Source organism: Podarcis cretensis, assembly GCF_951804945.1.
Source record: "Podarcis cretensis genome assembly, chromosome: 2".
NCBI lineage: Eukaryota > Metazoa > Chordata > Lepidosauria > Squamata > Lacertidae > Podarcis > Podarcis cretensis.
The window spans coordinates 117,100,309-117,126,543 of NC_137171.1; the positions used below are offsets into that span (position 1 = coordinate 117,100,309).

Below are 26,235 nucleotides of genomic sequence, written 5' to 3' on the forward strand. Positions count from 1 at the left end.
AACTCTTGCTTATTACTCTTTACTTTGTTATTTCCCAGTATTCCCGAAAATAACAAATCCCTATTAACTTCTATGTTTATTTGAAATAGTCCAGAATTACCTTTATAATCTTTTGCCAATATTCCTTAACCAGATTACATTCCCACCACATGTGTGAATATACGGTAGTCCTTTTTCCTGACCACAATGCCAGCATTTGGGACTAAACCCTTTCACTATATACGCCATTTGTGCCAGGGTTCTATACCATTTTAATAAAAATTTTCTACTTAATTCTTTATACTTTTCTATTTTAATATTGTTTATATTCTTCATCAGTTCTTGAGCCGTATTTGGATGGATCATACCTTCCTGCTCCCATTTAATCTGGATTATCCTTATCACTTTCTTTGTCGCTTATCATCAGTTTATATAACATCCCTGCTATCCTTTTCTCCGTTATTTGTCTTTTGTTCAGCACCATATCTATTTTCATTTCTGGTTTATTGAATATTTACAGATAATTTGCAATCAGATAAAAACATTAGCAGGATTATTGTAATAACCTGCAGTATCATAAGAGTATATATTTAAAGGAGATGAGTAAATGAGCAAATTACCAAGAGTTTTTACCAAGAGTTGGAGAACCCCAGGCAGAGTAGCCCTGCAAGCCTTTTTTTAGTTTTTATTTATACTTTTCAAGTTTGTACATTTCATCAGTTTTACATGTTAATGTAAAAAAGCAGGGTTAGTGTTATTAATATATTCCCGCCCCCTCCAGTGGAAGACAGCTTTGGGAAATGGGTTCTTCAGAGTGTTATCAGAGGGAGACATTTACATCTGATCTTAAACACTTGATCTACCCGCAAGTCTACAATGGCTCTGATTCCAAAATCTCTCATCCACTTCCCCCTTCCTCCATACACTTATTCATACGGAGCAACCATTTCGATGTTTTTTTTAACACTCTAAATTCGACCTCAGGAAACAATATCCTAAGAGATTTGGGACCGAAAAGGATTGTGGCCAATGAGAAAAGGTGGTATACAGTCATGGGAAAAAGAAAGTACACCCTCTTTGAATTATAATATAATATAATAATAATAATATGTCGCATTGTGATTTATTTAACAGAAATGAAGCCAAGATGTAGAAGCCATGTGTGAAAAACTAAGTACACCTTTGATTCAACAGCTTGTAAAACTGCCTTTATCGGCAATAACATGAAGTAATTCTTTTCTGTGGGACTTTATCCATCTCTCTCATTGTTGTGGAGGAATTTTGGCCCATTCTTCCTCACAACGTTGCTTCAGCTCATTGAAGTTTGCTTGCATTTGTTTATGAACAAGGTCATAAAGGTCCCACCACAGCATTTCAATTGGGTCGAGGTCTGGACTTTGAGTGGTCCATTGCAACACCTTGATTCTTTTCTTTTTCAGCCATTCTGTTGAAGATTTACTGGTGTGCTTGTGATCATTGTCCTGTTGCATGACCCAGTTTCGACCAAGCTTCAGCTATCAGGCAGATGGCCTCACATTTGATTCTAAGATACTGTGGTATACAGAGAGTTCGTGGTCGACTCAATGACTGCAAGGTTCCCAGGTCCTGTGGCTGCAATCCCAAATCACCACCCCTCCACCACCATGCCTGACAGTTTGTATGTTGTTTGTGCTGATATGCTGTGTTTGGTTTTCGCCAAACAAAGCACTGTGCATTATGGCCAAACATCTCCACTTTGGTCTCGTGTGTCCAAAGGACGTTGTTCCAGAAGTCTGGTGATTTGTTCAGATGCAACTTTGCAAACCTAAGCTGTGCTGCCATGTTCTATTTAGAGGGAAGAGGCTTTCTCCTGACAACCCTTCCAAGCATATTCAGTCTTTTTCTGATTGTACCATCATGAACTTTAACATTTAACATGCTAACTGAGGCCTGTAGAGCCCGAGATGTAACTCTTGGGTTTTTTGCAATTTCTCTGAGCATTGCACGGTCTGACCTTGGGGTGAATTTGCTGGGACGTCCACTCCTGGGAAGGTTAGCAACTGTCTGGAATGCTTTCCACTTCTGAATAATCTTTCTGATTGTAGAATGATGGACTTTAAATTGTTTGGAGATGGCCTTATAACCCTTCCCAGTTTCGTGGGCAGCAACAATTGCTTCTCGAAGAGCATTGCTGATGTCTTTCCTCCTTGGCATTGTGGTAAAACACAAATGTGTGCATTCACAGTTTTCCCCGCACTTGGTGCACAGATATGGCTTCTCTCCCGTATGGGTCCCCTCATGGGCCAAAAGACTCGAGCTCTGGCTCAAACTCTTCCCACACTCTGTGCATTTGTACGGCTTCTCTCCCGTGTGCATCCTCTCATGCACTGAAAGACCCGACCTCCAGTGGAAGTTCTTCACGCAGTCCAGGCAGGTGAATGGTTTCTTGCCAGTGTGGGACCTCTCACGCACTATGACGGCTAAGCAGTTGTAGGGATTGTCTCCCTGGTCATAAGGAGGAACAGGGATGTCCTTCTGTTTCCCATGCCCATTTGAGTCCTGGCAACTTCCAGGTGTTTCTACCATCTCATGGATGTCCCAGTTGTCTCCTCCAAGGGGTGCTCCGTCTGCCTCAGATTCTTCCAGGCGGAGCTGGTCCTCGGTCTTCTTCTCACTCACCTTTCCATCACCTGCTGAGAGAAGCAGAAAACCTTGATGTCATGAATCCAACCCTTGAACTTTGTGGCGTTGCAGCTAATGAACCCTTCAGCCATGGAATTAAATAACAAAGGTCCCCAAAGAACAGAGCTTGGGGTCACCTTGAAGACTAGCTAATTTATTATGACATAAAGCCAAGAACAACTAACATGCCTCCCTCTGGATGTTGTTGAACTCCAGTAACCATCAGCACTAGTCAACATGGTCAATAGCCTGGGAAGATCAGAACTGAAGCCCAGCAAAAACTGGAGAACCACAAGTTCTGTCCAACCCCTAGACTAGATCCCAGCAACACATGCATGGAAGCATCAGCGCAGCACAAAAAGCAGAACTCGCATTAGGATTCTTTCAGAGAGCGATCAAAAAATAAAGCTGCCAATAGCACAATGTAATTATGGTGTAACTACATTTGAAAATTACTACAATTGAAATGCTGTGCATGGTTCCTGTTGCTGCACTTAAAATTTTTTTTTATAGAGTTGGGAAAGGGACCCAGCGTCTTGAACAGCCACATGCCTTCCCTCATAGTGAGTAAAACCTAATAAAAGTTACTGAAAAATAATAAAGCATTGCTGATCATATGAAAATAAAAAGAATGTAATGTTAGCTTGCCCAGTTCATGCAGGTTAGCAGATTTCAAGTCTTTTCGGTGCAGTGTGCACAGCCGCCCCTGGTAAGAGCATCCCTGAACATGTGCAGATTGCGTCCCTCTATAGCAAGAATTCCTAATGGAGAAGTGGGGAACCTTAGGCTCAAGAATTAAATGTGGCTGTCCAGGCCTCTCTATCCAACCTTGGGAAGTCTCCCACTCCTCTCTGTCCCCACCCCACCAAGGTTTTTACATTGCTGGAATACATCCCTCTACTTGCCTGGTGCAGAGTTAAGAAAAGAATTATCTGCCCCCTGCAGAGTTGGAATGTAGTCTACTATAGAAGATGTAAGGGTTAATTTCACTGATCTGCCCACTTTTGCCTGTGGCCTCGCCTGGAGATACCGTATTTTTCACTCCATAAGATGCACCTTTTCCCTCCTAAAAAGTAAGGGGAAATGTGTGTGTGTGTGTTATGGGGCGAATGCAGGCGGGTGGCAGGTGGGAAAAGCCCCCAAAGAGCCGCACACACGCTCTTACAAGCTTTTCCCCAAGGAGGGAGAATAGACTGAAGCGGCCAGTCAGTCCCTTCTCCCTCCTCGGGGAAAAGCCCCCAAGAGCCGTGTGCTCTTTAAAGGGTGCACGGCTCTTGTGGGCTTTTCTATGAGGTGGGGGAATTGCCATTCTCCCTCCTGGGGAAAAGCCTGCAAGCGCCGCACATACGCTCCACGCGGCTCGTGAAAGGGAGTGCTGAGCAGAGCCTGGGATGCATACAGGCTCAGCTCAGCGCTCCTTTTTTAAAAAAAAAATTCTTGCATTCCCCTTCTAAAAACTAGGTGCGTCTTATGGTCAGGTGCGTCTTATGGAGCAAAAAATACGGTGTCTCATGAGAGAATGTGGCTCTTGAGCTGAAAAACTTCTCCGCTCCTGTCCTAAGTGGGCACAGTGGAACATCTAGGTAATCTAATCTCCATCACCTCTCATTTTAAAAATTAAGTGCCTGGGGGAAAATAAATCCTTACTGAGTGAGACCATGTCCTCATCTCTCTCCTGCTTTAAGTTCTGCTCCTGCTCAGTGTCTGAGGGCCGCAGTTTGGTATCAGAAAGGTTTGTGGCTGCTGCCTGCAGTTAGACATTAAGAATCATGAGTCAGAAAGGAGCAGAAAGGCTTAGAAACAGAAAGGTGTGGTGTGTGTATTTTAAAGACAACCTTTTATAATAAAGAATTGTGACCCCAAAAGACACACTTCTCCCACCTAATGCTATCACAGTATGAATTGAAATACAAAACTGAAAAGCAGGATGGGCCATATTTTTCAGTGGAGACGAACATGGCTGCTACTCATAGGTAAATGGAACCTCTAGCTTCAGAGGCAGTACACGACCAGATGTTTTTATTCTGCATTCAAGATTATTTGTGCTCATCATGCTATCAGGGCAGTCACACACAAACCCACTTGTACCTTGTTCTCAAACACCTTGGTACCTGTACGTTTTGGCTCCCAAACACCGAAAACCCAGAAGTGTTCTGGTTTCCGAATGTTCTTGGGAACCTGAATGTCCGACGCGGCTTCTGCAGCTTCCGACTGAGTGCAGGAAGCGCCTGCAGCCAATTGGAAACCGCGCCTTGGTTTTTGACCGTTTTCAGAAGTCGAACAGAGTTCTGGAATGAATTATATTCAAGAACCAAGGTACGACTGTACTGCAAAAGCTTTGGGGCTTCACCTGAGCTCCCCATCTTTCATTCTCCTGCTGCCTCAGCAGGAAATCCTTCACCAGGGTCACGATCTGAGCACAGCTCTCCAGGCATCGAACCCGAACCAAATCCTCCATTTCCCAGAGAAAAAGCACTGCAGCCTCACTCAAAAAGTTTCTGAAATAAGCAGGTGGATTTGTTCCATTATAATTTTCCCAAAGAAAGGGGAAATTTGTCAAAAGGTTACGGGGCAGCACCATACAAAACATGTATGAAATTCAAACAACATATAAATACAATGACAAAGGCTAGTGTTTTCGTGGGATCTTAGGTTTTGTTGTACCTGCTGTGCACCACTTTGATATTTTATGTGTGTGGACCATTTAAAAAGGTAAAGGGACCCCTGACCATTAGGTCCAGTCGTGACCGACTGGGGTTGCAGCGCTCATCTCACGTTATTGGCCGAGAGAGCTGGCGTACAGCTTCCAGGTCATGTGGCCAGAATGACTAAGCCGCTTCTGGCGAACCAGAGCAGTGCACGGAAACGCCGTTTACCTTCCTGCCAGAGCGGTACCTATTTATCTACTTGCATTCTGACGTGCTCTCAAACTGCTAGGTTGGCAGGAGCAGGGACCGAGCAACAGGAGCTCACCCCGTCGCGGGGATTCGAACCGCCGACCTTCTGATCAGCAAGTCCTAGGCTCTGTGGTTTAACCCACAGTGCCACCCATGTGTGTGGACCATTTACAAACATCTTAAACAAATCAATACAAATGTATGTATAGACCAGAGGCTGGGTAGCTATAGTTCTCCAGGTGTTGCCAAACTACAACTCCCATTATCCCTGGCTTTGCTGGCTGACCGGCACTGATCTGGAGTAGGGCCCCAGGCTATCCACACAGTCATAACCAGAGCAAGCTGCTGGTAGAAACATGGGAGCCAAGTCCTGCAAAGTAAGTTGACCACTGTACATGCAAGGATGCTAAATCTATGAAGAACACAATAGACAGATATTTTTTAAGTGACACTTTAAAGATATACGGTATATACGGTATATGTATATGTACGATATACGGTATATGTATTCATGGTTTATTTCTTAACTTGGGGTGGTATCCCAAAGTTATTTCTACTGAGAGCTGACCTACTGAAATTAACTGACATGACTCATTTTGGCCCATTAATTTTGATAAGAATAATTTAGTTGGCTACACGACAATTTGTTTCGATTTCTGAGAGTCAGACTGACATTCCATAATGATTTCTTTCTTTCTTTCCATCCAAAACATCCTGAGAATGGGCTTCATTCTGTTTCAGAGCTGGGGATCTAGTCCCCTTCTCCCCCCTCGGTTTGCATTCTGGTGAGTGGCAGGCAGGCAGGCGGGGAAGGAGGTCAGGGTGCTGTTAGCAGTTTCCACCTTCGCTTCTCCTGTGTCATTTCAAATGCTCCTCTGCAGGGATAGCTGCTCCTTTCCCCCAACCGCCCCTTCCTTTTCCATCTCCATCAACGCACCTCAACCGCCGCCTTGGTGATGCAACCTCCGTTTCAAGAAATCTCTGCAGTCCAAATCGCCCAGAGGCTAGCAATATTTATAAATATATTTATTTTAAAAACTCCACGAAGGGGGAGGGAGCCCCACAAACCACCCAGTTTCCTATCAGCTACAGGAAAAGGCGATGCGTAGCTTTCTTCCCAGATGTCCAGGCCTCTTTGTAAAAATGCAGCTCTGCTGATTTAGCCCTTGGGATCTCATTCTCGGGGAAAGAGGGCATTGCCCAGGGCGGGTTACAGCGATAGAAAATGCAGCTATAAACACACATTAACCATTATAACGACAAATTACATACAAAAACAGGGAAGTATATAAATCCACGCTCGCAACACTCCCAGCCTGCCACGCCCCCATTTCCTCCAGAAATGGGACAGTCCTGTTAAAATAACTAATACGGGCACGTGCAGAGAGCACTTCTTGTCTGAATGCACACCAGGAAAAATGTTTTCACAGCGCAACGTTGCACCGGCGACCCTCGGCCGCCTTCTCCCTTTCGCATCTCCGCAGGGTGACATTCCTCAAAGGCAAAACAAAATAAAAAAATTCCTTCCAGTAGCACCTTAAAGACCAACTAAGTCAGTTCTTGGTATGAGCTTTCGTGTGCATGCACACTTCTTCAGATACGTGCATGCACACGAAAGCTCATACCAAGAACTAACTTAGTTGGTCTTTAAGGTGCTACTGGAAGGAATTTTTTTATTTTGTTTTGACTATGGCAGACCAACACGGCTACCTATCTGTAACATTCCTCAAAGGGTTAAGGAAACGGCAATCGGATGCCTAGACAAGACCCGGAAGCGTAAGAATGCTCCGCGCTTCCTGTTCCTGCGCGTCTCGATGGTCCGGGCTTGGGCATCGGAATTGGAGATTAGCCGAGGTTGCCCGCAAAGGTGAGTTGGGAGATGGCGGAGGGGAGAGCGAGAAGTTAATGGAGACGCTTCCTTTGGGCTCTTTGCCTGTTTCTGCTCAGGGTCTGCCCTGCAAGCAGCGCTCGCGGGGGCCTTCTGCTGAGAAAAGCTGGGAAAGGCTCAGGAAAGGGCAGCCAGGAAGGATCCAAGGGGGTTGGAGCAGTTCCCCAGTGATGAAAGGGTGCAGCATTTGGGGGGCGGAGGGAGTGAATAGAGAGCCGGGAAAGGGGTGCATCAGATTAGGCACGGCGTTTGGGAGGAAGTGGCTCGAGAGACGTTTTACTCCGCCTTTCATGAAACCAGAATTTGGGGCCAAGCAGTGAAGCTGAGCGGTGAGAGATGCAGGACAGACAAAAGGAAGGACTTCTCCATGCAGCATGTAATTGGACTATGGGGTTCACTGCCACAAGAAATAGTGATGGGCACCGAGTTAATAATAATAATAATAATAATAATAATAATAATAATAATAATAGAATTTATATACCACCCTATACCCAGGGGTCTCAGGGTGGTTCACAAAATAAAATCAAGATATAAAACCACAAAATACCTAATAAAAAATAAAAACAGCAACCCATTACCCCCCCAAACCCCCACATTTTAAAAGGGCATAGTATGTAAATCGGATCAACCAAATGCCTGGTTAAAGAGGATGGATTTAAAAGAGGATTTGGCAGATTCAATGCTGGGGGGGGGTAAGACTATCATCAACACTAAGGACACAGATGACTCTGTTTCAGAGCACTCATAGGTGCTCTGAAAGCACCTATGAAGGGCATGGACAGGGTTGAAGAAGTATGCAACTTGGAGGGAGGGTGTGGCCTGGGGGAGAGACCCAAGGGCCAGACAGGAGGGTATTTGGCCCTCAGGCCTGAGGCTTCCCACCCCTGCTATAGACAATACTGAGCTAGATGGGCCATCCATGGCTTCTGATGTCCTGTCATTTCAGAAGGTGCATTTCAGCTTTTGTGTGGCTCTTCTGTGAAGTTGCCTGTCACCGATGATCAGGCAAATACTCCCATTAAACAATTAGAAAATGATTCTGTTCTGAGATTCTGATGTTTGCTCACACCCTGTCCTCCCTTGCTAATACACAAAGGGAAGTGTGCAGCTGTGGGAGGGGGAGTCCCAGGCTCATGATATACCAGACTGATAAAATTCATTCTGAAAGGGGAGCTGATTGCAAGGGAAGTGGGAAAGTTACTGATGAGAGGAGCGAGGTTAACCTCCATGAATGCAGGACAGAATTGTGAGAGATTCTGTAACTACAAAGAGACAAAACACATGGCTTATAATAGTTTATGTCTTAGATACCTTGGATATATGGACTGCCTCTGTTACTCTATGTGTTTAGATTAGGACTAATGGACTATTTTTATCATCGGTGTCAGCAACGGTTTATTATCCTTTTCTTTCTTTTCGGTATACTTGCAAAAAAAAAATGCTGAAAAATAAAATAAGAAAAGAAAGGGGTAGACAAACACAAGCCTTGATACATATGGCTGCTATTCTTGTATCATTGACCTGTTGCGGAACACACATACAAACCTCAACTATAGAGGGGCCCTTAGTTTGTATAATTAAAGTGACTTAAAGCACAATCTTGTCCTAGTGCAATAAAAAAAAGAGAAGGAGATTTTTAGTGGTTAGGGAAATGAGGAAAAAAGAGAAGGAGATTTTTAGTGGTTAGGGAAATGAGGAAAATGCACCGAATAGTGTGGGATGAACAAATGATTAACAGGGAGATGTATAAAAAACACTACACAAGCAAATCAGAGAGAATGCTTGCTGTCATATTACCGCCCCACAAACAGATCGGGATGAATGCTCAGTAAATAGATGGTCTGGAGGAGAACTAACTTATCTTAGGATGCCAAGATTTTGCTATAAGCATACAAAACCTTTCACTCATACAGTCATACCTCTGGTTAAATGTGCTTCAGGTTGAGCGTTTTCAGGTTACACTCCGCGGCGACCCAGAAGTAATGGAGCGTGTTACTTCCAGGTTTCGCTGCTCGTGCATGCGCAGATGCTCAAAATGATGTCACGTGCATGCGCAGAAGTGGTGACACGCGCAGACGCAGGTTGCGTTCACTTCAGGATGCGAATGGGGCTCCGGAACGGATCCCGTTCGCAAATAGAGGTACCACTGGATTTCAATTTTATTTTATTTTTCCTCAGACGCTGCTGCCAGGAATAAAAATGGAGGAGCAGGACCTGCCAGGACCCAATCCAGCAAAGAGATCAGAAATGAGAGGAAAAGGCTCCCGTGCTGTCCAAACTGGGACTGCCAGGGAGTTTCCAGCTGAGACAACCCCGGGAATAGTTAAGCATGAGCTAAACAAGGGGCCCCACCAGAAAACTCTGCAGCAGGGGTTCCTGAAGTCCAAATGGTCTATGCGTTCAAGATCAAAACCCTCGCGGCTCTTTCAGTCCCAGCCGAGGTTGGATGATGCTAATGACTTCCAGGCCTCCTTCAAGGCTGTCATTGACACCAGCCGGTGGCCAACAGGAGAGAATGTGTCCCGTCGAGAAGCCCGTGGGGCCCATCAAAGGCTAGATCCTTTTGTGAAAGTGAAGGAGGAGATTCTGGATGAGGAAACTCTCAGCTTGGAGATTCGATGTCTTCGCTTCCGGCATTTCGGCTACCAGGAGACCGAGGGGCCCCGAGAGGCCTTGAGACAACTCCGAGAGCTTTGCCGCCAGTGGCTGATGCCTGAGAGGCACACCAAGGAGCAGATCCTGGAGTTGGTGACCTTGGAGCAGTTCCTGACCGTCCTGCCCCTGGAGATGCAGTGCTGGGTCCGGGAATGGGGCCCAGAGACCTGTACCCAAGCGGTGGACCTTGCGGAAGATTTCTTGCTGAAGCCTCGAGAGGCCGAGAGGCCAGAGGAAAAGGTGAATAGAGCTTGTGCGAATTGACCTAGGAGTTGTGACAGCTTGGGTCGTCTATGAGTGTGGAAAAGTTGGTCTGGAAATGTCTCTTGGCAAACACAGTTCAATAACACAGACTGTGTCCAGAGAGAAAAGTCTTGATAACACTTTACTAAGTATACTGAACAAAATGGTGTATAATTTGAGGAGAAAGGAAACAGAGGTTTTGTGTTTCAGTTTGGGCCTTGTACAGAGTGCCGGGAGACATTCAGTCAAACATATAGAGGTAAAACTCCCTCGGAACTGCACAGCCAACCAGAGCATGTGCTATCTCACTAAAGATAATGCCACTGCCTGGTTGCTAAGTAATAACTCCACCTGTTCCCCTCTTGGCTAGTTGACTTTAATGCTAATCAAATTAACCCTAAATTACAAACAACCCTGACAGGAGTTGTAGTTTAGCACTATCTGGAAGACCAAAGGTTCCTCACCTGATACTACTTTTCAGTCATTACATTCCTATCTGCTCCAAATTCCATTTTATGTGGAGGAAATATGTTATTTAAGCCATTCGCTGTCAATAGATCTTGAAGCAGCTTACATTGAAGTGGTTTACATGTTAAAGAATCCAGGAACATAAGTACAGAATAAAACACTTTCAACAATTTAGGATGAAGAAAATCCAGAAACACATAGGTCCTGCTTTCCGAACACAATGCGCTTCCCAGGAAATCATCCTTTAGGCAAACGTCCGCATAATGAGCTGACAATTTTCATTATTTCTTATGGGACCATTTCTAATGTGTGTTCCCACCATACTTTCTTCCTAAAATGGCTGCAGCCAACCAGCAAAAGAGAGGCAAAGGAAAAACTGATTTGTCTGCTGCTCCCTGATTAGTCCGATTTCTTTCGCCATGGTTTCTACTCCAGCAAAAGTACAAACAAGCAGGGAAGTGGGCAAACTCCAGCTGTTCACATATCTGAGTCAGCGAAGCTTGGGTTTAACTCTCTGTGTAAAGAGAAGTGAATTTTTGCATAATGAGCAGGTGGATGGTGGGTAGGGTTGCCATATTTCAAACTGAAAATCCGGACGGAAAAGCTGTTGAGCTTTTTGGGCAAAATGCTATTTTTGAGCTATGCCAATATGGGTTGCCATATGTCCGGATTTCCCCAGATATTGCTGACTGCAGTATTCCGGATATGTCAGGGGAAATCCGGTCGTATGGCAACGCTAATGGTGAGGCCTGAATGTATATAGATAAACAATACAGTGCAATATCTGTATATGCAGCAATAATCGTATCAGTGTTTAATTCTTTTTTTTTTTTAAGTGTGTGTGTATATGGACCACCTCTCCCCACATGATCCAGCCTAGACCCTGCTTTCATAATCCAAGGCCTTTCTCCAAGTGCCCCCTCAGAGAGGGAGATGTGGAGAGTGTCAGCATGAGACTGGGTCTTCTTAGTGGTGGCTCAATGCTTATGTAACACTCTCCCCAGCTACAGATGTCTGGCAATATCACTACATTTCTTTACATGCAGGAAACATGTTTCTCTTCAGCCAGGCCTTTTTATAATCTGTAGCCACCCTCTGTAGCTTTTACAGTGGTACCTCTGGTTATGAACGGGATTCGTTCCGGAGGCCTGGCTGTATACCAAAATCTTCATAACCAGAGGATTGATTCTATACACACTGTGCCGCAGAGCGCTTCTGCACATGTGTGAGTGGCAAACCCACTTCCAGGTTTGCCGCCTTTGCAACCTGAGGATTACGTTACCTGAAGGGTAACCTGAGGATCCACTGTACTGATTTAGTTTTATGTAGGTAATGTATGCGCTACTTTTGGTAAGTCACTTTGAGTTCCTTTTTGTAAAAGTGACGAATAAGTTTTTTAAGTAACTAATAATACAGATTTAACACCTACAGTTCTAAATCTTTCGTTCTTCTTTGGTTTTAGATATGGGGGCCTTTCACAAATGTGGCCATTCATTCGCCCGCATCAGAGGAGGATTCCTCAGACACCGCTGAAATGCAGATTTGCACAGAGGTCAAGGAGGAAGCAGATGAGATCGACTTGCTGGGTCAAGATTTAGGTTTGAGTCCTTTGACTACGAAGCTTCTTAGCTGGTGATGCTGGGGGTTGAACGTGGGGTCATCTGCATTCAGGGCAGATGCTCTACCATTGAGTTAGGACCTTTCCCATTCTAAATCATGGTATTCAGAATCTTCTGTCTCATTTCTTGATTCTCTTATTTATTTCAACAGATGACAGGCACGAACTGGAAGATGCAGAAGGGATCTTTGAAGAGGAAACAGTTGAGCAAGTAGTTGTGGCTGGAGTATCCCCGGAAAGAGCCAAGGGAGATTTATTCCAGGATCCTGAAGTCGACAAGAGACCTGGAAGCCAGGAGGGGCAAGAAAATCGCCGGGACAAGCACCCGAGAAAGGCTGCAAAACCATCGGGGCAACGTGAGGAAGCCAACAGGGGCTTGAACCAGAATACCTTCCAGCACGGAATCCGCCAGATCTTTGATCTCCTGGAGAATCAGAAGCAGCAGGTGAGGGAGAGGCCGTACAAATGCACGTACTGCAGGGAGAGTTTCCAGAACAAATCCCATCTGTCGATTCATGAGAGGACCCACACCGGAGAAAAACCGTACGAATGCCTGAACTGCGGGAGGTCGTTCTCCCAGCACTCGAACCTCCTGAGGCACGAGAGGACCCACACGGGGGAGAAGCCCTACAAGTGTGCCGACTGTGACAAAAGCTTCAACCAGAAGGCCACCCTTGTCATCCACCAGAGGACCCACACGGGAGAGAAGCCGTACCAGTGCTCAGAGTGCGGGAAGAGCTTCAGCACCAGCTCCCAGCTCATCACCCACAAGCGGATCCACTCGGGTGAGAAGCCGTACCAGTGCTCCGACTGCGGCCAGAGCTTCAGCCGAAGGCCGCACCTCGTGGTGCATGAGAGGACCCACACCGGAGAGAAGCCCTACAAATGCACCGACTGCGGGGAGAGCTTCAGAAACAGCTCGGTCTTCAACGTTCACAAAAGGACCCACACGGGAGAGAAACCCTACAAGTGCTCCTACTGTGGGCAGAGCTTAAGCCGGAGGACCAACCTCATTAAACATGAGAGAATCCACACGGGAGAAAAGCCCTTCAAGTGCCCAGAATGCGACCTCAGCTTCCGGTCCAGTACCTTGCTGAAAGCTCATAAGAGGACCCACACAGGGGAAAAACCGTACAAATGCCTGGAGTGTGAGAAAAGGTTCTGCGGTCTCACGGGTCTTCGTAAACATAAGAAAGTCCACACCGAGAAACAGCCATAAGGGTGGGCCTGAGGATATAAGCAGGGCTGTGATGAAGTGAAAGGGGTTCAAATCACATGCGCTGGCCTTAACTGGCCTGGGAGCTGTGCATCTTAAGGACCACCACCTTCTGTTATGTGCCCTGCTCACACTCTTCAACATCTAAGGCCCCACTCTATGGACTGCTGCCAAACAAACTAAGCAGACCTCTGTTACGAGCAGAGCCTTTTTTGCAGCTGCACCACGGTGCAGAATGCCCCTGCCTCAAGAGGTTCTGCCAAGCCCGGACACGGTGCTCATTGAATCCCCAGGCCAAAAATTGAGGTTGGTGTGGCACTGCCCCATTCATCTCGATTGAGTGGCCTTTGCTGGTCAAGAAGGAAGCAATATGTGGTTGTTTCGATTGCATGATCCTTAGTTTTAGGCTAAGTAGGGCATGGGAACTAGAGGGTTAAGCCAAAGGCCTCATAGAAAAGGTGGGATTTGAGGGTGGCTGTTGATCCATTCCTCCCTATAGCTCAATTTTTTATTGTTAGGGGTGGGTGTTTGTGTGTGTCTCCTGCTGGGAAGGGATTTGGGTCATTTTACCAGCTCCTGTCTTGTATCATTAGACCAGCTCCTCTGATGAATTTTTGCATTTATTAGTTGCTTTTTGTTGTCTTTAACCTTTATTTGTAAGCCACTTTGAATAATCATTGATAAAGAGGAATTTGAGTTACTGCTTTGTTGTGTGTGTATCTGTGTATGTATCGTAATTAGAGAGGTAAAATTTCCGGAAATTTTGAAGCCATGAGAAAAAAATGTTTTTCCCCTGTTTCCCCCCAGAAAAAAATGAAATTTTGGGAAAATGGGGGGAAAGTTCAGTGTGGAGTAGTTTTACAAATTGTGTGGAACGCAGTGTATATAAAAGTCTTATGCTTGCAATAAAACAGGTAACCACCCCCCTTTCCCTCAAAAGCAACAAAAAAAAGCAAGAAACCATCAACATAAAAAATAATCAGATTTGCCCCTTAGCGCCAACAGCAAATAAAGTTAAGGTCTACCTCAATATTTAAGCTCCATAGAAGGTCTACCCTTTGAGTGGTGCTTTAAAAAGAAAGAAACAGAAGACACAACATATAAATGCAGTTTATTCTATCTCATTTTCTGAACTACTGCTATCAATTTACTGACCAGACTATAGGTAAACATTATGCTGTGCTGGTGGAGAACATTAATAAGAATCATTTAAGGGTTACAAAAGAGAAACTAATTTGTCAGACAAATTTACCCTCTTACCTGTCAGTTAAGACCTGAGAGGAGGACAGAAACTATCACATCCTGAATATACTAACCATTAATCAACTGTAGGAGCTCCAAGGTAGACAAGTATAGAAAACTGGAGGCTTTCCCCTGTAGTGCCCCCTAGTGGCACAAATGCATATTTCTGCTGTTTGAGAGCTTCATTGAGAAGTAAGTACTGTACAGTATAACTTTAATTCTATTCCAGGATTTGCTTGTCTTCAGCTGAGAGAACTTGCAATAATTTAATTTACAAAAAGCCTCAGAAATCTTTCATTCAGGTCTTCATGTTATATTGTTTGAATAAAATGTCATAGATAAATTATTTATCATTGGAAAAGAACATATTCCACACACTCCCCACCCCCATTTTTTTCAGAGGAGGGGACGGTTATGGGGTGAAAAATCTGTCCCGTTCCCCACCCCCGTTTTTCTGGTTTTTTCCCCCCCAGGCCTTTCCCTCTCTAATTGTAATATATTGGATGCAGGAGGAGAAAAGCAGGGTATTGAAAGTGGAAACTAATTTTAGACTTAATGGTCTGATGGGGGTATTACATCACTTTCTTTGTAATGTGGTAAGTGGGACACAGCTCAGCTTTCTAAGGGCTTTTGCACGAGATTAAAACATAAGAGTAGAAGGCCTCCAGCTTCCTAAACTGTCTCTGTACTTCGAATTGCACTGACCCCTCTTTTCTTGGAAGTAGAATGGTATTCTCAGGTTGCATTTAAAGGCCTATGCCAAACTAGGATACATTCACAAAGATTAATGTCTGTCCTTGCACACAAATGCCATCTGCCAGGCTTGCTGCCTTGGAAAGTAGTTTAAAGGCGCTGGGAATTGTAGTTCTGTGGGGAGTGGAACTACAGTTCCCAGGATTCAAGGAGGCTTTGAATACATGGGGTGTCCGTAGTCTAAGGCTGCTTCCAGAAACCCTGTTTATGGAGCATTCATTCTGATTTGTTTGCCGGCAGGTAAGATGATTTGTCAAAGCAAGGCTTACCCCACACTTTCCGGTGCGTTGGGGAACTCATCATTTTCCTTACTGCAAAAAGTCCAACTTTTCTTGGGGGGGGGGGGCTTGTTGCACAACACTCCGCCAAACCACTTTTTTGCGGGGAAGCGGCAGAGACTCTGTTCACAGACTGGTGTGCAAGTATAAATACTGTACAGTATAGCAATCCTGAAAAGGAATGCCTACACTAAAAAAAAGTACAGTGGTACCTCGGGTTAAGTACTTAATTCGTTCTGGAGGTCCATTCTTAACCTGAAACTGTTCTTAACTTGAGGTACCACTTTAGCGATTGGGGCCTCCCACTGCCACTGCAGAATTTCTGTTCTCATCCTGAAGCAAAGTTCTTAACCTGAGGTACTATTTCTGGGGTAGCGGAGTCTGTAACCTGAAGCGTATGTAGCCTGAGGTACCACTGTTCTTAAAATCTTGTGTGCATGTGTAAAAGCCAGTGCATACATACAAAAAGCCTAACAGTCCTGTGAAATTTTGGCAGTTTTGTTTGTGGCAGAACCTTGGTGAACTTGATCTCTGTGTTAGGAGGCACCCACCCTGAAAATTTAAAGCAGTCATGGCTTTCCCCTTCTGCAATCTTGGAGACTGTTCCCCCCCCCCGGCGGGTGCTGGGAATTATGGCTCTGTCGAGGGGTCTTCTAACAACTGTCAGCACCATTAACAAGCAACATTCCAGGTTTTTGTGGGTGAAGCCATGGCTGTTAGAAGTGCTTTAAATGTGTACTGTGGAAGTGACCTTCCTCTTTAATGTGCCACAACCTCCTTTGGCTGAAATGCAAAATGCATTCAGCCCCATTTTGCATGTAGGCAGTTGGTTGGGATGGAGCGGGGGGACACACAAGAGGAAGAGGAAGAAAAGCTAGCAAAGCATTTTAAAAGAAAATAGTTAAAAGGTATTTCCTGAAAATATGGGCACTGATTTACGAGGGCAAGGAATTAGGGGAACAAGGACTTCCATACCTTATTTCATGCATCTGATGAAGTGGGCTTGAATCTGTGAAACCATAAAGGTAAAGGGACTCTGCTAGGTTGGCAGGAGCAGGGACCAAGCAACGGGAGCTCACCCCGTCGTGGGGATTTGAACCATGTCACAACAAATTTGTTAGGGCCCCACCAGCATGGTGGTGGGGTTTCTGCAAGTGTGCTTTTGCAAAATGTCACTGGTACAATGATAATGCATTTGGTGGCTGATTTATACCGAACATCATTCTGCTTTATTATGCTGTCGCATTATTGCCGCCAGAAGGGGCACTCCTGCACTATTCTAGCACAACAAAAGCAGGCCATATAAAAAAAAAAACCAACCAGAATGTTTGTGGTATGAAAAGTCAGAAGAATTCAGCAGGAAGCTATGGTACATGCAATGCTTTTTTTCTTTTTTCTTTTTTTAAAAGTAGGTTTAGTGGTACAGGGTGGCGCTGTGGGTTAAACCACAGAGCCTAGGACTTGCTGATTAGAAGGTCAGCGGTTCGAATCCCCATGACGGGGTGAGCTGCCGTTGCTCAGTCCCTGCTCCTGCCAACCTAGCAGTTCAAAAGCATGTCAAAGTGCAAGTAGATAAATAGGTACTGCTCCAGCGGGAAGGTAAACGGTGTTTCCGTGTGCTGCTCTGGTTCGCCAGAAGTGGCTTAGTCATACTGGCCACATGACCCGGATGTTGTACACCGGCTCCCTCGGCCAATAAAGCGAGATGAGTGCCGCAACCCCAGAGTCGGTCACGACTGGACCTAATGGTCAGGGGTCCCTTTAATATCATTTTTCTGCTCATATTGAAATACTATCTCTCAATGAGGCCAAATTTTAGGGGGTATGCATACCCCTGCGTACCCCCAGCAAAAAAGCACTTGGTGCATGCACAGATTGGAAATGAAGCAGTGTGTCTACCCCAAAACGTTTGCACATGTAAACAGTATTGAAACAACCCTGATAGCATCATGAGCACAAATGCACAAGGAAAAGGACATCTGGAGGGGACATTAGGTGACCATACATCTTAAGGACATGACTACTCCCAAAGAATCCTGGGAACTGTAGTCCACCCTCAGAGCTAGAATTCCCAGTGCCTTTAACAAACTACGGTTCCCAAGGTTCTTAGGGAGAATCCATGTCCTTGAAAAGCGTTAAGGTGCTCTTTTAAAGTGTTACAATACTTTCTTGTGGTTAAATAACACAGCAGCAGCTAACCTGCCTGAAAACAGTCTTCTTCTAGGGCTGAAGAAGACATGGGTTCCAGATAAATGCATCCTCAGCACCTTTGGGAAACCAGGATCCCCCCCCCCCCGCTTAACGCCCCCAGCTATTTGCATTCTCTGCAGGATCTTTCCGCCCATTCGCCCCCCTCGTGTTGCAGGGGCTTCAAGGGGTTAATGTCACAGAGCTGTGACTCCTAGACAGGGCCAGAAAAAGGGAATTCATTTGAAGCTGCAAATGCATTCTTCTTCCTGCCCCCCCCCCCACTTCTCCTGGCTGGGAAGAAGAAACAGCCTTTTGCATGCATTTTTTAAAAATATAATAATATATTGATTGCATTTTGGAGTACAGATTGCCACAGCTGCAGCATAACTGGAGAAGTGAGTTAAGAAGCGAGGGGGTATTTTGGAGGGGAGGGGGGATCTCCAATGGAAAAGAGGGAGCCAATTGGGGAACAGGCAGCAGCAGGAAATTTGGGGGAGAGGTAGTGGGCTTCCCCACCTTCCCATTTTGCAGAAATGCAAATAGACTAGAGAAGCCATCCCTCTTTAGTCCGCCTTTGCAGCTGATCCACGACGCAGCCGCCGCCGCCTTGTCCAAACTAGGAGCAGTGGAAGGAAATATTTGTTTTTTAGAAAAACATCAGGGCCATTGAGTAGGTGGCGGAGTGGGTGGTGGTGGAGAGAAGCCAAGAGTCCTTTTAGGGTCTCTGTGCGTGTAGCTCAGCGGTTGTAGAGCAGAAGCCAATAGGGACGTTTCCTTTAAACAAGCCAAACCATTGTCCTGCTTGTAACTTGGCTAGTTTGCAAACGCACCATGCCTTTTAATCACAAGACTTCCTCCAAAGAATCATGGGAACAGTAGTTTTAGATGCTGGGAATTGTAGACCTACAAGGGTATACTATGGTTCCCGGGAATCTTTGGCATGAGGGAGCTGTGTGCTTTAAATGTATGGTGTTTAAAGCCTCAGGGATGGGGAAGTAGTGGCTCGCTGGGTGTTGCTGGACTCTCAACTCCCATCAGCATCATCTCTGACCTTTAGTTTGTCTTTCTGATTTGTCCGCAAGAACATGTGAAGCACACTTTTGTGGCAACTAAACCTTTGGGTTTATGAGCTGAGTTTGCACCCCTGACCGGCCATGAAGTTCTCTGGGTATCCTGAGGCCATCCATTTTCTCGCCCCCTCTCTTTCTCACCTTACCCCATCTTGCAATGTGGTTGTGAGAATAAAACCAAGGGAGCCCCAAGCACTTCAAAAGGCAGCTATTCGACAAAGAAAAAAATCCCTGCACTTAGAAAGCTAATATGTCAGCGAGAAGGCAAGGCTAGAACCCTTATCCCTGATGCACCAGCTTTCTGTGTGCAGGGATGTGCTTATTTGTTCTTGTAAGAGCATTCCCTGATGTGAGGCCTCGCCCACAATCTCAAGCAGCACACTCCAGACATAGGACCATACTAAACTCTGTGGGGATAAGTAGATCAGTACATCTTTATGATTAGCTCAATGCTACTTTGAAGGAGAGATGTAGCAGAGGTGGGCGGCAATCAGCTCGAGGGCTGCATTCCTTTCTGTGCTACCTTATGAGTGTCAAATTTTACCTTTATACAGTACACTAATTTCTAAGTAAACTCACATTCCCATCTCCAGCCTTATTGAGGCCTGGGGTTTCTCTCCCCTGCTATTATAGGTACACTACAACGGTCCTCTATAATTGTTCGGGGATACTGTTTTTCTCAACATTGCACTGCCCCACTTCATTTTAATACTGGATTTCTCTTCCAGAGCTGCTGCCAAGATTTCAACATGGAGGGACAAGACCTTGCAGGACCCAAGCAAGCTGGGAGGAGATTGGAGGAGGTAGGAAGAGCCCGTGATGTCCGAGGGGAGAGCAGCACCAAGTCTGTGGCTCAGGCACCACTGCAAGGCGTTAAGCAGGAACTAGAAGAGGGGTTGCTGCAGCAAGGCTGGGGAACCCAGTGGTCAGAGTTCCTGGGCACGCCACAGCCCTCTCATTCAACATGGACAAACTTACGCCCCTGGTCAGGGCCTGGCCCCAAAGAAATCCCAGCCTCCAGAGCAGCTGAGGCTTGCCGCTGGCCTAGCCGGGAATATGCAACCCAAACCGCGGCAGGTCCTGGTGATGAAACCCGCGAGGCCTACGAAAGCCTGGACTTCGCAGTGAAAGTGAAGGAAGAGGTCCTGGACGGGGAGGCCCTCAGCTCCGAGACACTGCGCCAGCGGTTCAGGCAGTTCTGCTACCAGGAGGCCGAGGGGCCGCGAGAGGCCTTCAACCAGCTCTGGGAGCTTTGCCGCCAGTGGCTGAGGCCCGAGAGACACACCAAGGAGCAGATCCTGGAGCTGGTGATCCTGGAGCAGTTCCTGACCATACTGCCTCGGGCGATGCAGAACTGGGTCCGGGAGAGCGGCCCAGAGACCTGTTCTGAAGCGGTGGCCCTGGCAGAGGACTTCCTGAGGCAGCCAGAGGCGGAGGGATGCCCACCAAGCACTCCTGCAAAAAGAGCCAGGGAGAGGGAGAGCTGCAGGCTGCCTTGGAATGTCTGTGATGGGCTGCTTTTCCCCTGGGGGGTTCAAATTGTGATCTAGAAGGGCTCAGGTCAACCCGCAGCCCAGAGGCCACCAACCTTTTGTTGGGGCCAGTGGGCATATTTGGAAATTCAAGAAAGCGTTGTGGGCACCAGTCACAAAATGGCTGCTGCTGGCTGCATAGCATAACAAAATGGCTTCCATTTGGGGTTATAGTGTAATACAGAATGGCTCCCACATCTAAAAGAGCAGAAAAAGAGATCCCCCCCCCCAAATGTGGGCATGCCCACCCTTAAACCACTTGCACCAGTGGATAACCAGCCAGAAGCTCTTTGCACCTCTCCTCTGTTCAGAATGAAATGGAGAGGATGTCCACTTTTTGCATCCAGTGAAATACGGACATGTGTAAGGGCCTGTATTTGGTATTGTGAGAGGCCAAGGCAGTACAAACCCTGTCTTTCTGTGATAGACTGGGGCTTGGGGTGCAGTTGCTGTTTTCTGGATCCAGCACTGCTTGGGTAGTGATGGGTAGAGAAAACTCACTTCACTGGGATCTCTGGTTCTCCCCCCTCCCCCTCCCCCTCCCCCTGTCAAATTCTCTTTGCATCTTAAAACTGTTCTCACGTTTCAATTCCAGATGTCAGAGCCTCTGGAAGACATGGCTGATAACACCACAGTGCCGGCACAGGATATGTTGGACCTGGGGAAGCTGCATTTTGCCTCAGATGCCAAGCAAAGGAGCGATCGGGAGGCCATCTTGCTGGGTAAGTGCTTAAGCCTGAAGCAGATGCTGTTAGAATAATAGAATCATAGAATCTTCAAATTTGAAGAGACCCCAAGGGAGGAATCTCAGCTAAAGCAGGAATCTCAGCTAAAGCATCCATGATAGATGGCCATCCAGCCTCTGTTTAGAAACCTCCAAGGAAAGAGAGTCCACCACATCCTGAGGGAGACCGTTCCACTGCTGTTTTCCCGAACATTTAGTCGGAATCTCACTTCTTGCAACTTGAGGCCATTGGTTCAAGAGCAGGAGAAAACAAGCACCTCCAGAGCAGGAGAAAACAAGCATCTTCCATGTGACAGCCCTTAAGATATTTGAAGATGGCTATCATATCTCCTCCTAGTCTCCTCTTTTCCAGTCTAAACATACCCAGCTCCTTCAAGCGCTCCTCATCAGGCTTAGTTTCCAGACCCTTGAACATCTTCACCATAGCTGTCAACATTTCCCTTTTTTTAAAGGGAAATTCCCTTATTCCCTGGTCCTGAATGGGGTAACTGTGCCCCTGAAGGACCAGGTGCGCAGCCTGGGAGTCATTTTGGACTCACAGCTGTCCATGGAGGCGCAGGTTAACTCTGTGTCCAGGGCAGCTGTCTACCAGCTCCACCTGGTACGCAGGCTAAGACCCTACCTCCCCGCGGACTGTCTCGCCAGAGTGGTGCATGCTCTGGTTATCTCACGCTTGGACTACTGCAACGTGCTCTACGTGGGGCTACCTTTGAAGGTGACCCGGAAACTGCAATTAATCCAGAATGCGGCAGCTAGACTGGTGACTGGGAGTGGCTGCTGGGACCACATAACACCGGTTCTGAGAGATCTGCACTGGCTCCCAGTACGTTTCCGAGCACGATTCAAAGTGTTGGTGCTGACCTTTAAAGCCCTAAACGGCCTCGGTCCTGTATACCTGAAGGAGCATCTCCACCCCCATCGTTCAGCCCGGACACTGAGATCCAGCGCCGAGGGCCTTCTGGCGGTTCCCTCATTGAGAGAAGTGAGGCTACAGGGAACCAGACAGAGGGCCTTCTCGGTAGTGGCACCCGCCCTGTGGAACGCCCTCCCATCAGATGTCAAAGAGATAAAGAATTACCTGAGATTCAGAAGACATCTTAAGGGAAGTTTTTAATATGTAATGCTGTACTGTTTTTAACACTGATTGGGAGCCGCCCAGAGTGGCTGGGGAAACTCAGCCAGATGGGCGGGGTATAAATAATAAATTATTATTATTATTATTATTATTATTATTATTATTATTATTCCGAATAGGATTCCTCGCAAGAAAAGGGAAAAGTTGACAGCTATGATCTTCATTGCCTTCCTCTGCACACATTCCAGCTTGTCAACAACCTTCTTAAATTGTTGTCGGAAAGACGTCTTGTGCACTAAGGGCAAAGCCCTTCTCCCAGGCGTGGATCCTGTTGTAGTCAAAATGGCATAACTCAGACTCAGGGCAGGTGGATTGGCTGGCAGGTACACCAAGGTTTGCAAAGTTTGCGGTGGGGGGGAGGGGAGAGAGAAAAGGACTCAAAACAAGGCGAGAGGAGAAACAACTCAGTGAGGACTGAGCATGCTCAGTGAGTATGTAAGGAAGGCTGGCAGACTGCGGGCAGGGTGAGACAAAGAAAAAACATGGAGAGGGAGAATGGAATGGAATAGGAGTCCACACACTGGACAATGGTCCACCTAGAGAGCCAGTGTGGTGTAGTGGTTAAGAGCGATACTCGTAATCTGGTGAACCGGGTTCGCGTCTCCGCTCCTCCACCTGCAGCTGCTGGGTGACCTTGGGCTAGTCACACTTCTCTGAAGTCTCTCAGCCCCACTCACCTCACAGAGTGTTTGTTGTGGGGGAGGAAGGGAAAGGAGAATGTTAGCCGCTTTGAGACTCCTTCAAGTAGTGATAAAGCGGGATATGAAATCCAAACTCTTCTTCTAGTTCAGTGGCTATGGGAATGCTGATTTGTTTACCTGCCCTTCACCATAAGGTTGCAGAGCGGGTGACAACAATGGAAAATGAAACATAAAAAGCAATTTAAAACAAATTATTGCCACAAGATAGGGGCAGACCGAGAAGTCTGGAATCCCGAACAAGGAGCGCTTTTATTTATTTATTTATCTACAGTGCAGTCCTGTGCAGGTCTACTCAAAGGTAAGCACCACCAAGCTCAATGGGGCTTACTCCCACATACAACCTTGGTGTGTGTTTTTACTCAGTCGTATCAACAGCATTTCCTACAGGAAGCTTACATAAAAGTAAAGCATTACAAACTGTAATGATCAAGAAGAGGTTTTAAAAAATAGAACACCAATTTAAAAGCTAAGGATTAAAGCAGCTCCAGTCAGCAGCAAGAGGAAAAGCAGTGCCAAACGACACTGACCTACCTTACAGGGCGGTTGTAAAAATAACAACAAAATATACGAAAATTTTTGAACATTCTAAATTAAGTACTATTATTTTACTGACATTGCGGACCAAGACACAGCAGGATTGTGTACATCGTTCTCCCTCTCCCCCACTTAAAAAACAATCAGAACTACCTTATTAGGTAGATCAGACTCAAAATAAATGACTGGCTCAAAGTCTCCCCTTGAGCTTCATGATGGTTTGAACTTAGATTTCCCCAGTGCAGATCTGACACCCTTAAGAACTATACCATTATTGGCTTTCTGATGCAGCCTTCCTCAACCAGGTGCCCTCCATATATTTTGTACTATGACTCCCATCAGCCCCCACCCAGCACAGTCGCTGATGGGAGTTGTAGTCCTAAAACATCTGGAGCATCGCTGGTTGCTGCAGGCTGTTTCATTATGATGCACTGTGACTAATGAGACTCGCTTTGTTCTGCCAGGTGAGGACCAAATGGAGACAAAAGAGGGAGATCCACAACCTGTGGAACTCAATGAGACATCGTTGGGAAGAGCCAAAGGGGATTTCCCCCCGTTTCATGTTGAGGGAGAGGCAGCGCCTGAGTGTCAGCCAGAACCAAGAAGTCTCCAGGGAAACCATGCCGGGAAGGAAGCAGAGAAGGCCTTGCTTTGTGAAGGAGGTAATGGAAGCTCGCACGAAAGCACAGCTAACAAAGGGATGCTCAGGAGCAAAAAGAAGTGCACCGAGTGTGGAAATCTCTGCGAGGTCTTTGACCTCCCCACGAACCAGAAATCACAAACGGAGGAAGAGTTTTACATCTGCCCCCGGTGTGGGAAGACTTTCAAGAATGGTGTATCCCTTGCTCCACACCAGGGGACCTCCGTAGCCGTAGCAAAACCCTACCCATGCTCAGAGTGCGGCAAGAGCTTCGGCACCAAGGCTGCCCTCCTGAAGCACAAGGGGACACACACGGGAGAGAAGCCCTACGTGTGCTCCGAGTGCGGGAAGTGCTTCACCACCAGCTCCAACCTGATCTACCACAACATCGTCCATACGGGGGAGAAGCCGCACAAGTGCTCCGAGTGCGGGAAGAGCTTCCACTGGAAGTCGTCCCTCATCACGCACGAGAGGACCCACACGGGCGAGAAGCCGTACGAGTGCCCCGAGTGCGGGAAGAGCTTCGGCAACAGCTCCCAGCTCCTGCGGCACAAGAGGGTGCACACGGGCGAGAAGCCGTACCACTGCTCGGAGTGCGGCCGGAGCTTCAACCAGATCGCCTCGCTCATCGCGCACAAGAGGATCCACACGGGAGAGAAACCCTATGAGTGCTCGGAGTGCGGGAAAGGCTTCGGCACCAGGACGAACCTGATGATGCACAAGCGGGTGCACACAGGGGAGCGGCCGTACAAGTGCTCCTACTGCGGGCAGAGCTTCAGCCAGAGGACGCACCTCATCATCCACGAGAGGACCCACACGGGGGAGAAGCCCTACACATGCTCCGACTGCGGGAAGAGCTTCAACGCAAAAGCGCCCCTCATCACGCACAAGAGGACCCACACGGGCGAGAACCTGTACCAGTGCTTCCAGTGCGGGAAGAGCTTCAGCACCAGCTCCAACCTCCTGAACCACAACATCATCCACACGGGGGAGAAGCCGCACAAGTGCTCAGACTGCGGCAAGTGCTTCAACCGGAAGTCGTCCCTCATTACGCACCAGAGGACCCACACCGGGGAGAAGCCCTATGCGTGCTTTGAGTGCGGGAAGTGCTTCATTTCGAGCTCGGACCTCACGAAGCATAAAAAAGTCCACAGGGGGAAGCGCTCGGCCATTGCGGAAAGCGTCGTGTATAGCCCGGCGCTTGCCGAACCCGGTAGCGTTCAACCGGGAGGGCAGCCTTGCTAGGCCCGAACAAAGGGGAGATGCTGTCAGGCCTATGTTCTTTTCAGTACCAGTCCGCCTCAGTCATGTATAACAGCGAGAGCCAAAGGTTCTGGTTTTAATGTGCTAAAATAATAAAATAATAACGGATTTGTGAGGCCGGGAGGAACCCCGCATAGAAGCTCTCGTCAGGTTCCCCATCCCTGCACCAGAGGAAATGGTGCCAGTTTCTGAAGAGGATCACAGCCTCACTTGATGTTTCCTTATTTTCATGACTCACTAGAATAGATAACGTACATTCTGAGCTATCGAAAATGTGACATTTGGCACCTGAAATACGCGTTCATGGTTGGTGCCTAAAAATAATAATAAAAACGTGACAGGCCCCCAAACCCTTGTGCATCATTTAGCGCCAATATCGTCGCAACTCTGTGGATTTATATTATCCAGGGGGTGGCATGGGGAGAGCTGTTTCAGTGTGACAGAATGGGACACTTCAGAACTTGTCATGTTTTTAATACAGTGGTGCCTCAGGTTAAGTACTTAATTCGTTCCGGAGGTCTGTA

General features: G+C 46.8%; 3 protein-coding genes across 13 annotated transcripts in view; 2 read left to right on the forward strand and 1 right to left on the reverse strand.

The window, feature by feature from the left end:
- The window catches only part of LOC307208739 (uncharacterized protein), a 59,249-nt gene that overhangs the window by 9,672 nt on the left and 23,342 nt on the right, over positions 1 to 26,235 (reverse strand). The window contains exons 1-3 of one of the 9 annotated variants that reach the window (XR_013835226.1): positions 6,810 to 7,025; positions 4,288 to 4,387; positions 1,089 to 2,651 (exon numbers count right to left, since the gene is read on the reverse strand). The exons of 2 other annotated variants lie outside the window; for them this stretch is intronic. The gene's annotated coding sequence lies outside the window, so the exon portion shown is untranslated. 6 more of the 9 variants (XR_013835227.1, XR_013835228.1, XR_013835225.1 and 3 more) reach the window with 6 other exon arrangements.
- On the forward strand, positions 7,294 to 14,328 carry LOC307208481 (uncharacterized protein). Of its 2 annotated transcripts, none has more exons than XM_079963090.1 (4): positions 7,294 to 7,404; positions 9,607 to 10,323; positions 12,257 to 12,392; positions 12,565 to 14,328. In XM_079963090.1, exons 2-4 carry the CDS (start codon positions 9,628 to 9,630, stop codon positions 13,629 to 13,631), a joined length of 1,899 nt encoding a protein of 632 aa, XP_079819216.1. In that variant the 5' UTR covers positions 7,294 to 7,404; positions 9,607 to 9,627; the 3' UTR covers positions 13,632 to 14,328. The 2 variants fall into 2 exon arrangements, with proteins under 2 accessions (XP_079819216.1, XP_079819215.1); XM_079963089.1 differs by lacking the exon at positions 7,294 to 7,404 and adding an exon at positions 7,415 to 7,801.
- Positions 18,316 to 26,061, forward strand: LOC307207421 (uncharacterized protein). Of its 2 annotated transcripts, none has more exons than XM_079961227.1 (4): positions 18,316 to 18,486; positions 19,890 to 20,663; positions 21,289 to 21,415; positions 24,273 to 26,061. In XM_079961227.1, exons 2-4 carry the CDS (start codon positions 19,911 to 19,913, stop codon positions 25,691 to 25,693), a joined length of 2,301 nt encoding a protein of 766 aa, XP_079817353.1. In that variant the 5' UTR covers positions 18,316 to 18,486; positions 19,890 to 19,910; the 3' UTR covers positions 25,694 to 26,061. The 2 variants fall into 2 exon arrangements, with proteins under 2 accessions (XP_079817353.1, XP_079817354.1); XM_079961228.1 differs by having other exon boundaries at positions 18,349 to 18,486; positions 19,890 to 19,964.

Excerpts from the sequence above, each read along its gene's own strand:
- LOC307208481 (XM_079963089.1), top strand. Across the intron at positions 10,324-12,256 it reads CCGAGAGGCCAGAGGAAAAG|ATATGGGGGCCTTTCACAAA; the intron begins GTGAATAGAGCT and ends CTTTGGTTTTAG. Across the intron at positions 12,393-12,564 it reads CTTGCTGGGTCAAGATTTAG|ATGACAGGCACGAACTGGAA; the intron begins GTTTGAGTCCTT and ends TTATTTCAACAG.
- LOC307207421 (XM_079961227.1), top strand. The coding sequence starts at position 19,911 with ATGGAGGGACAAGACCTTGCAGGACCCAAGCAAGCTGGGAGGAGATTG. Across the intron at positions 20,664-21,288 it reads GCTGCAGGCTGCCTTGGAAT|ATGTCAGAGCCTCTGGAAGA; the intron begins GTCTGTGATGGG and ends TTTCAATTCCAG. Across the intron at positions 21,416-24,272 it reads TCGGGAGGCCATCTTGCTGG|GTGAGGACCAAATGGAGACA; the intron begins GTAAGTGCTTAA and ends TTGTTCTGCCAG.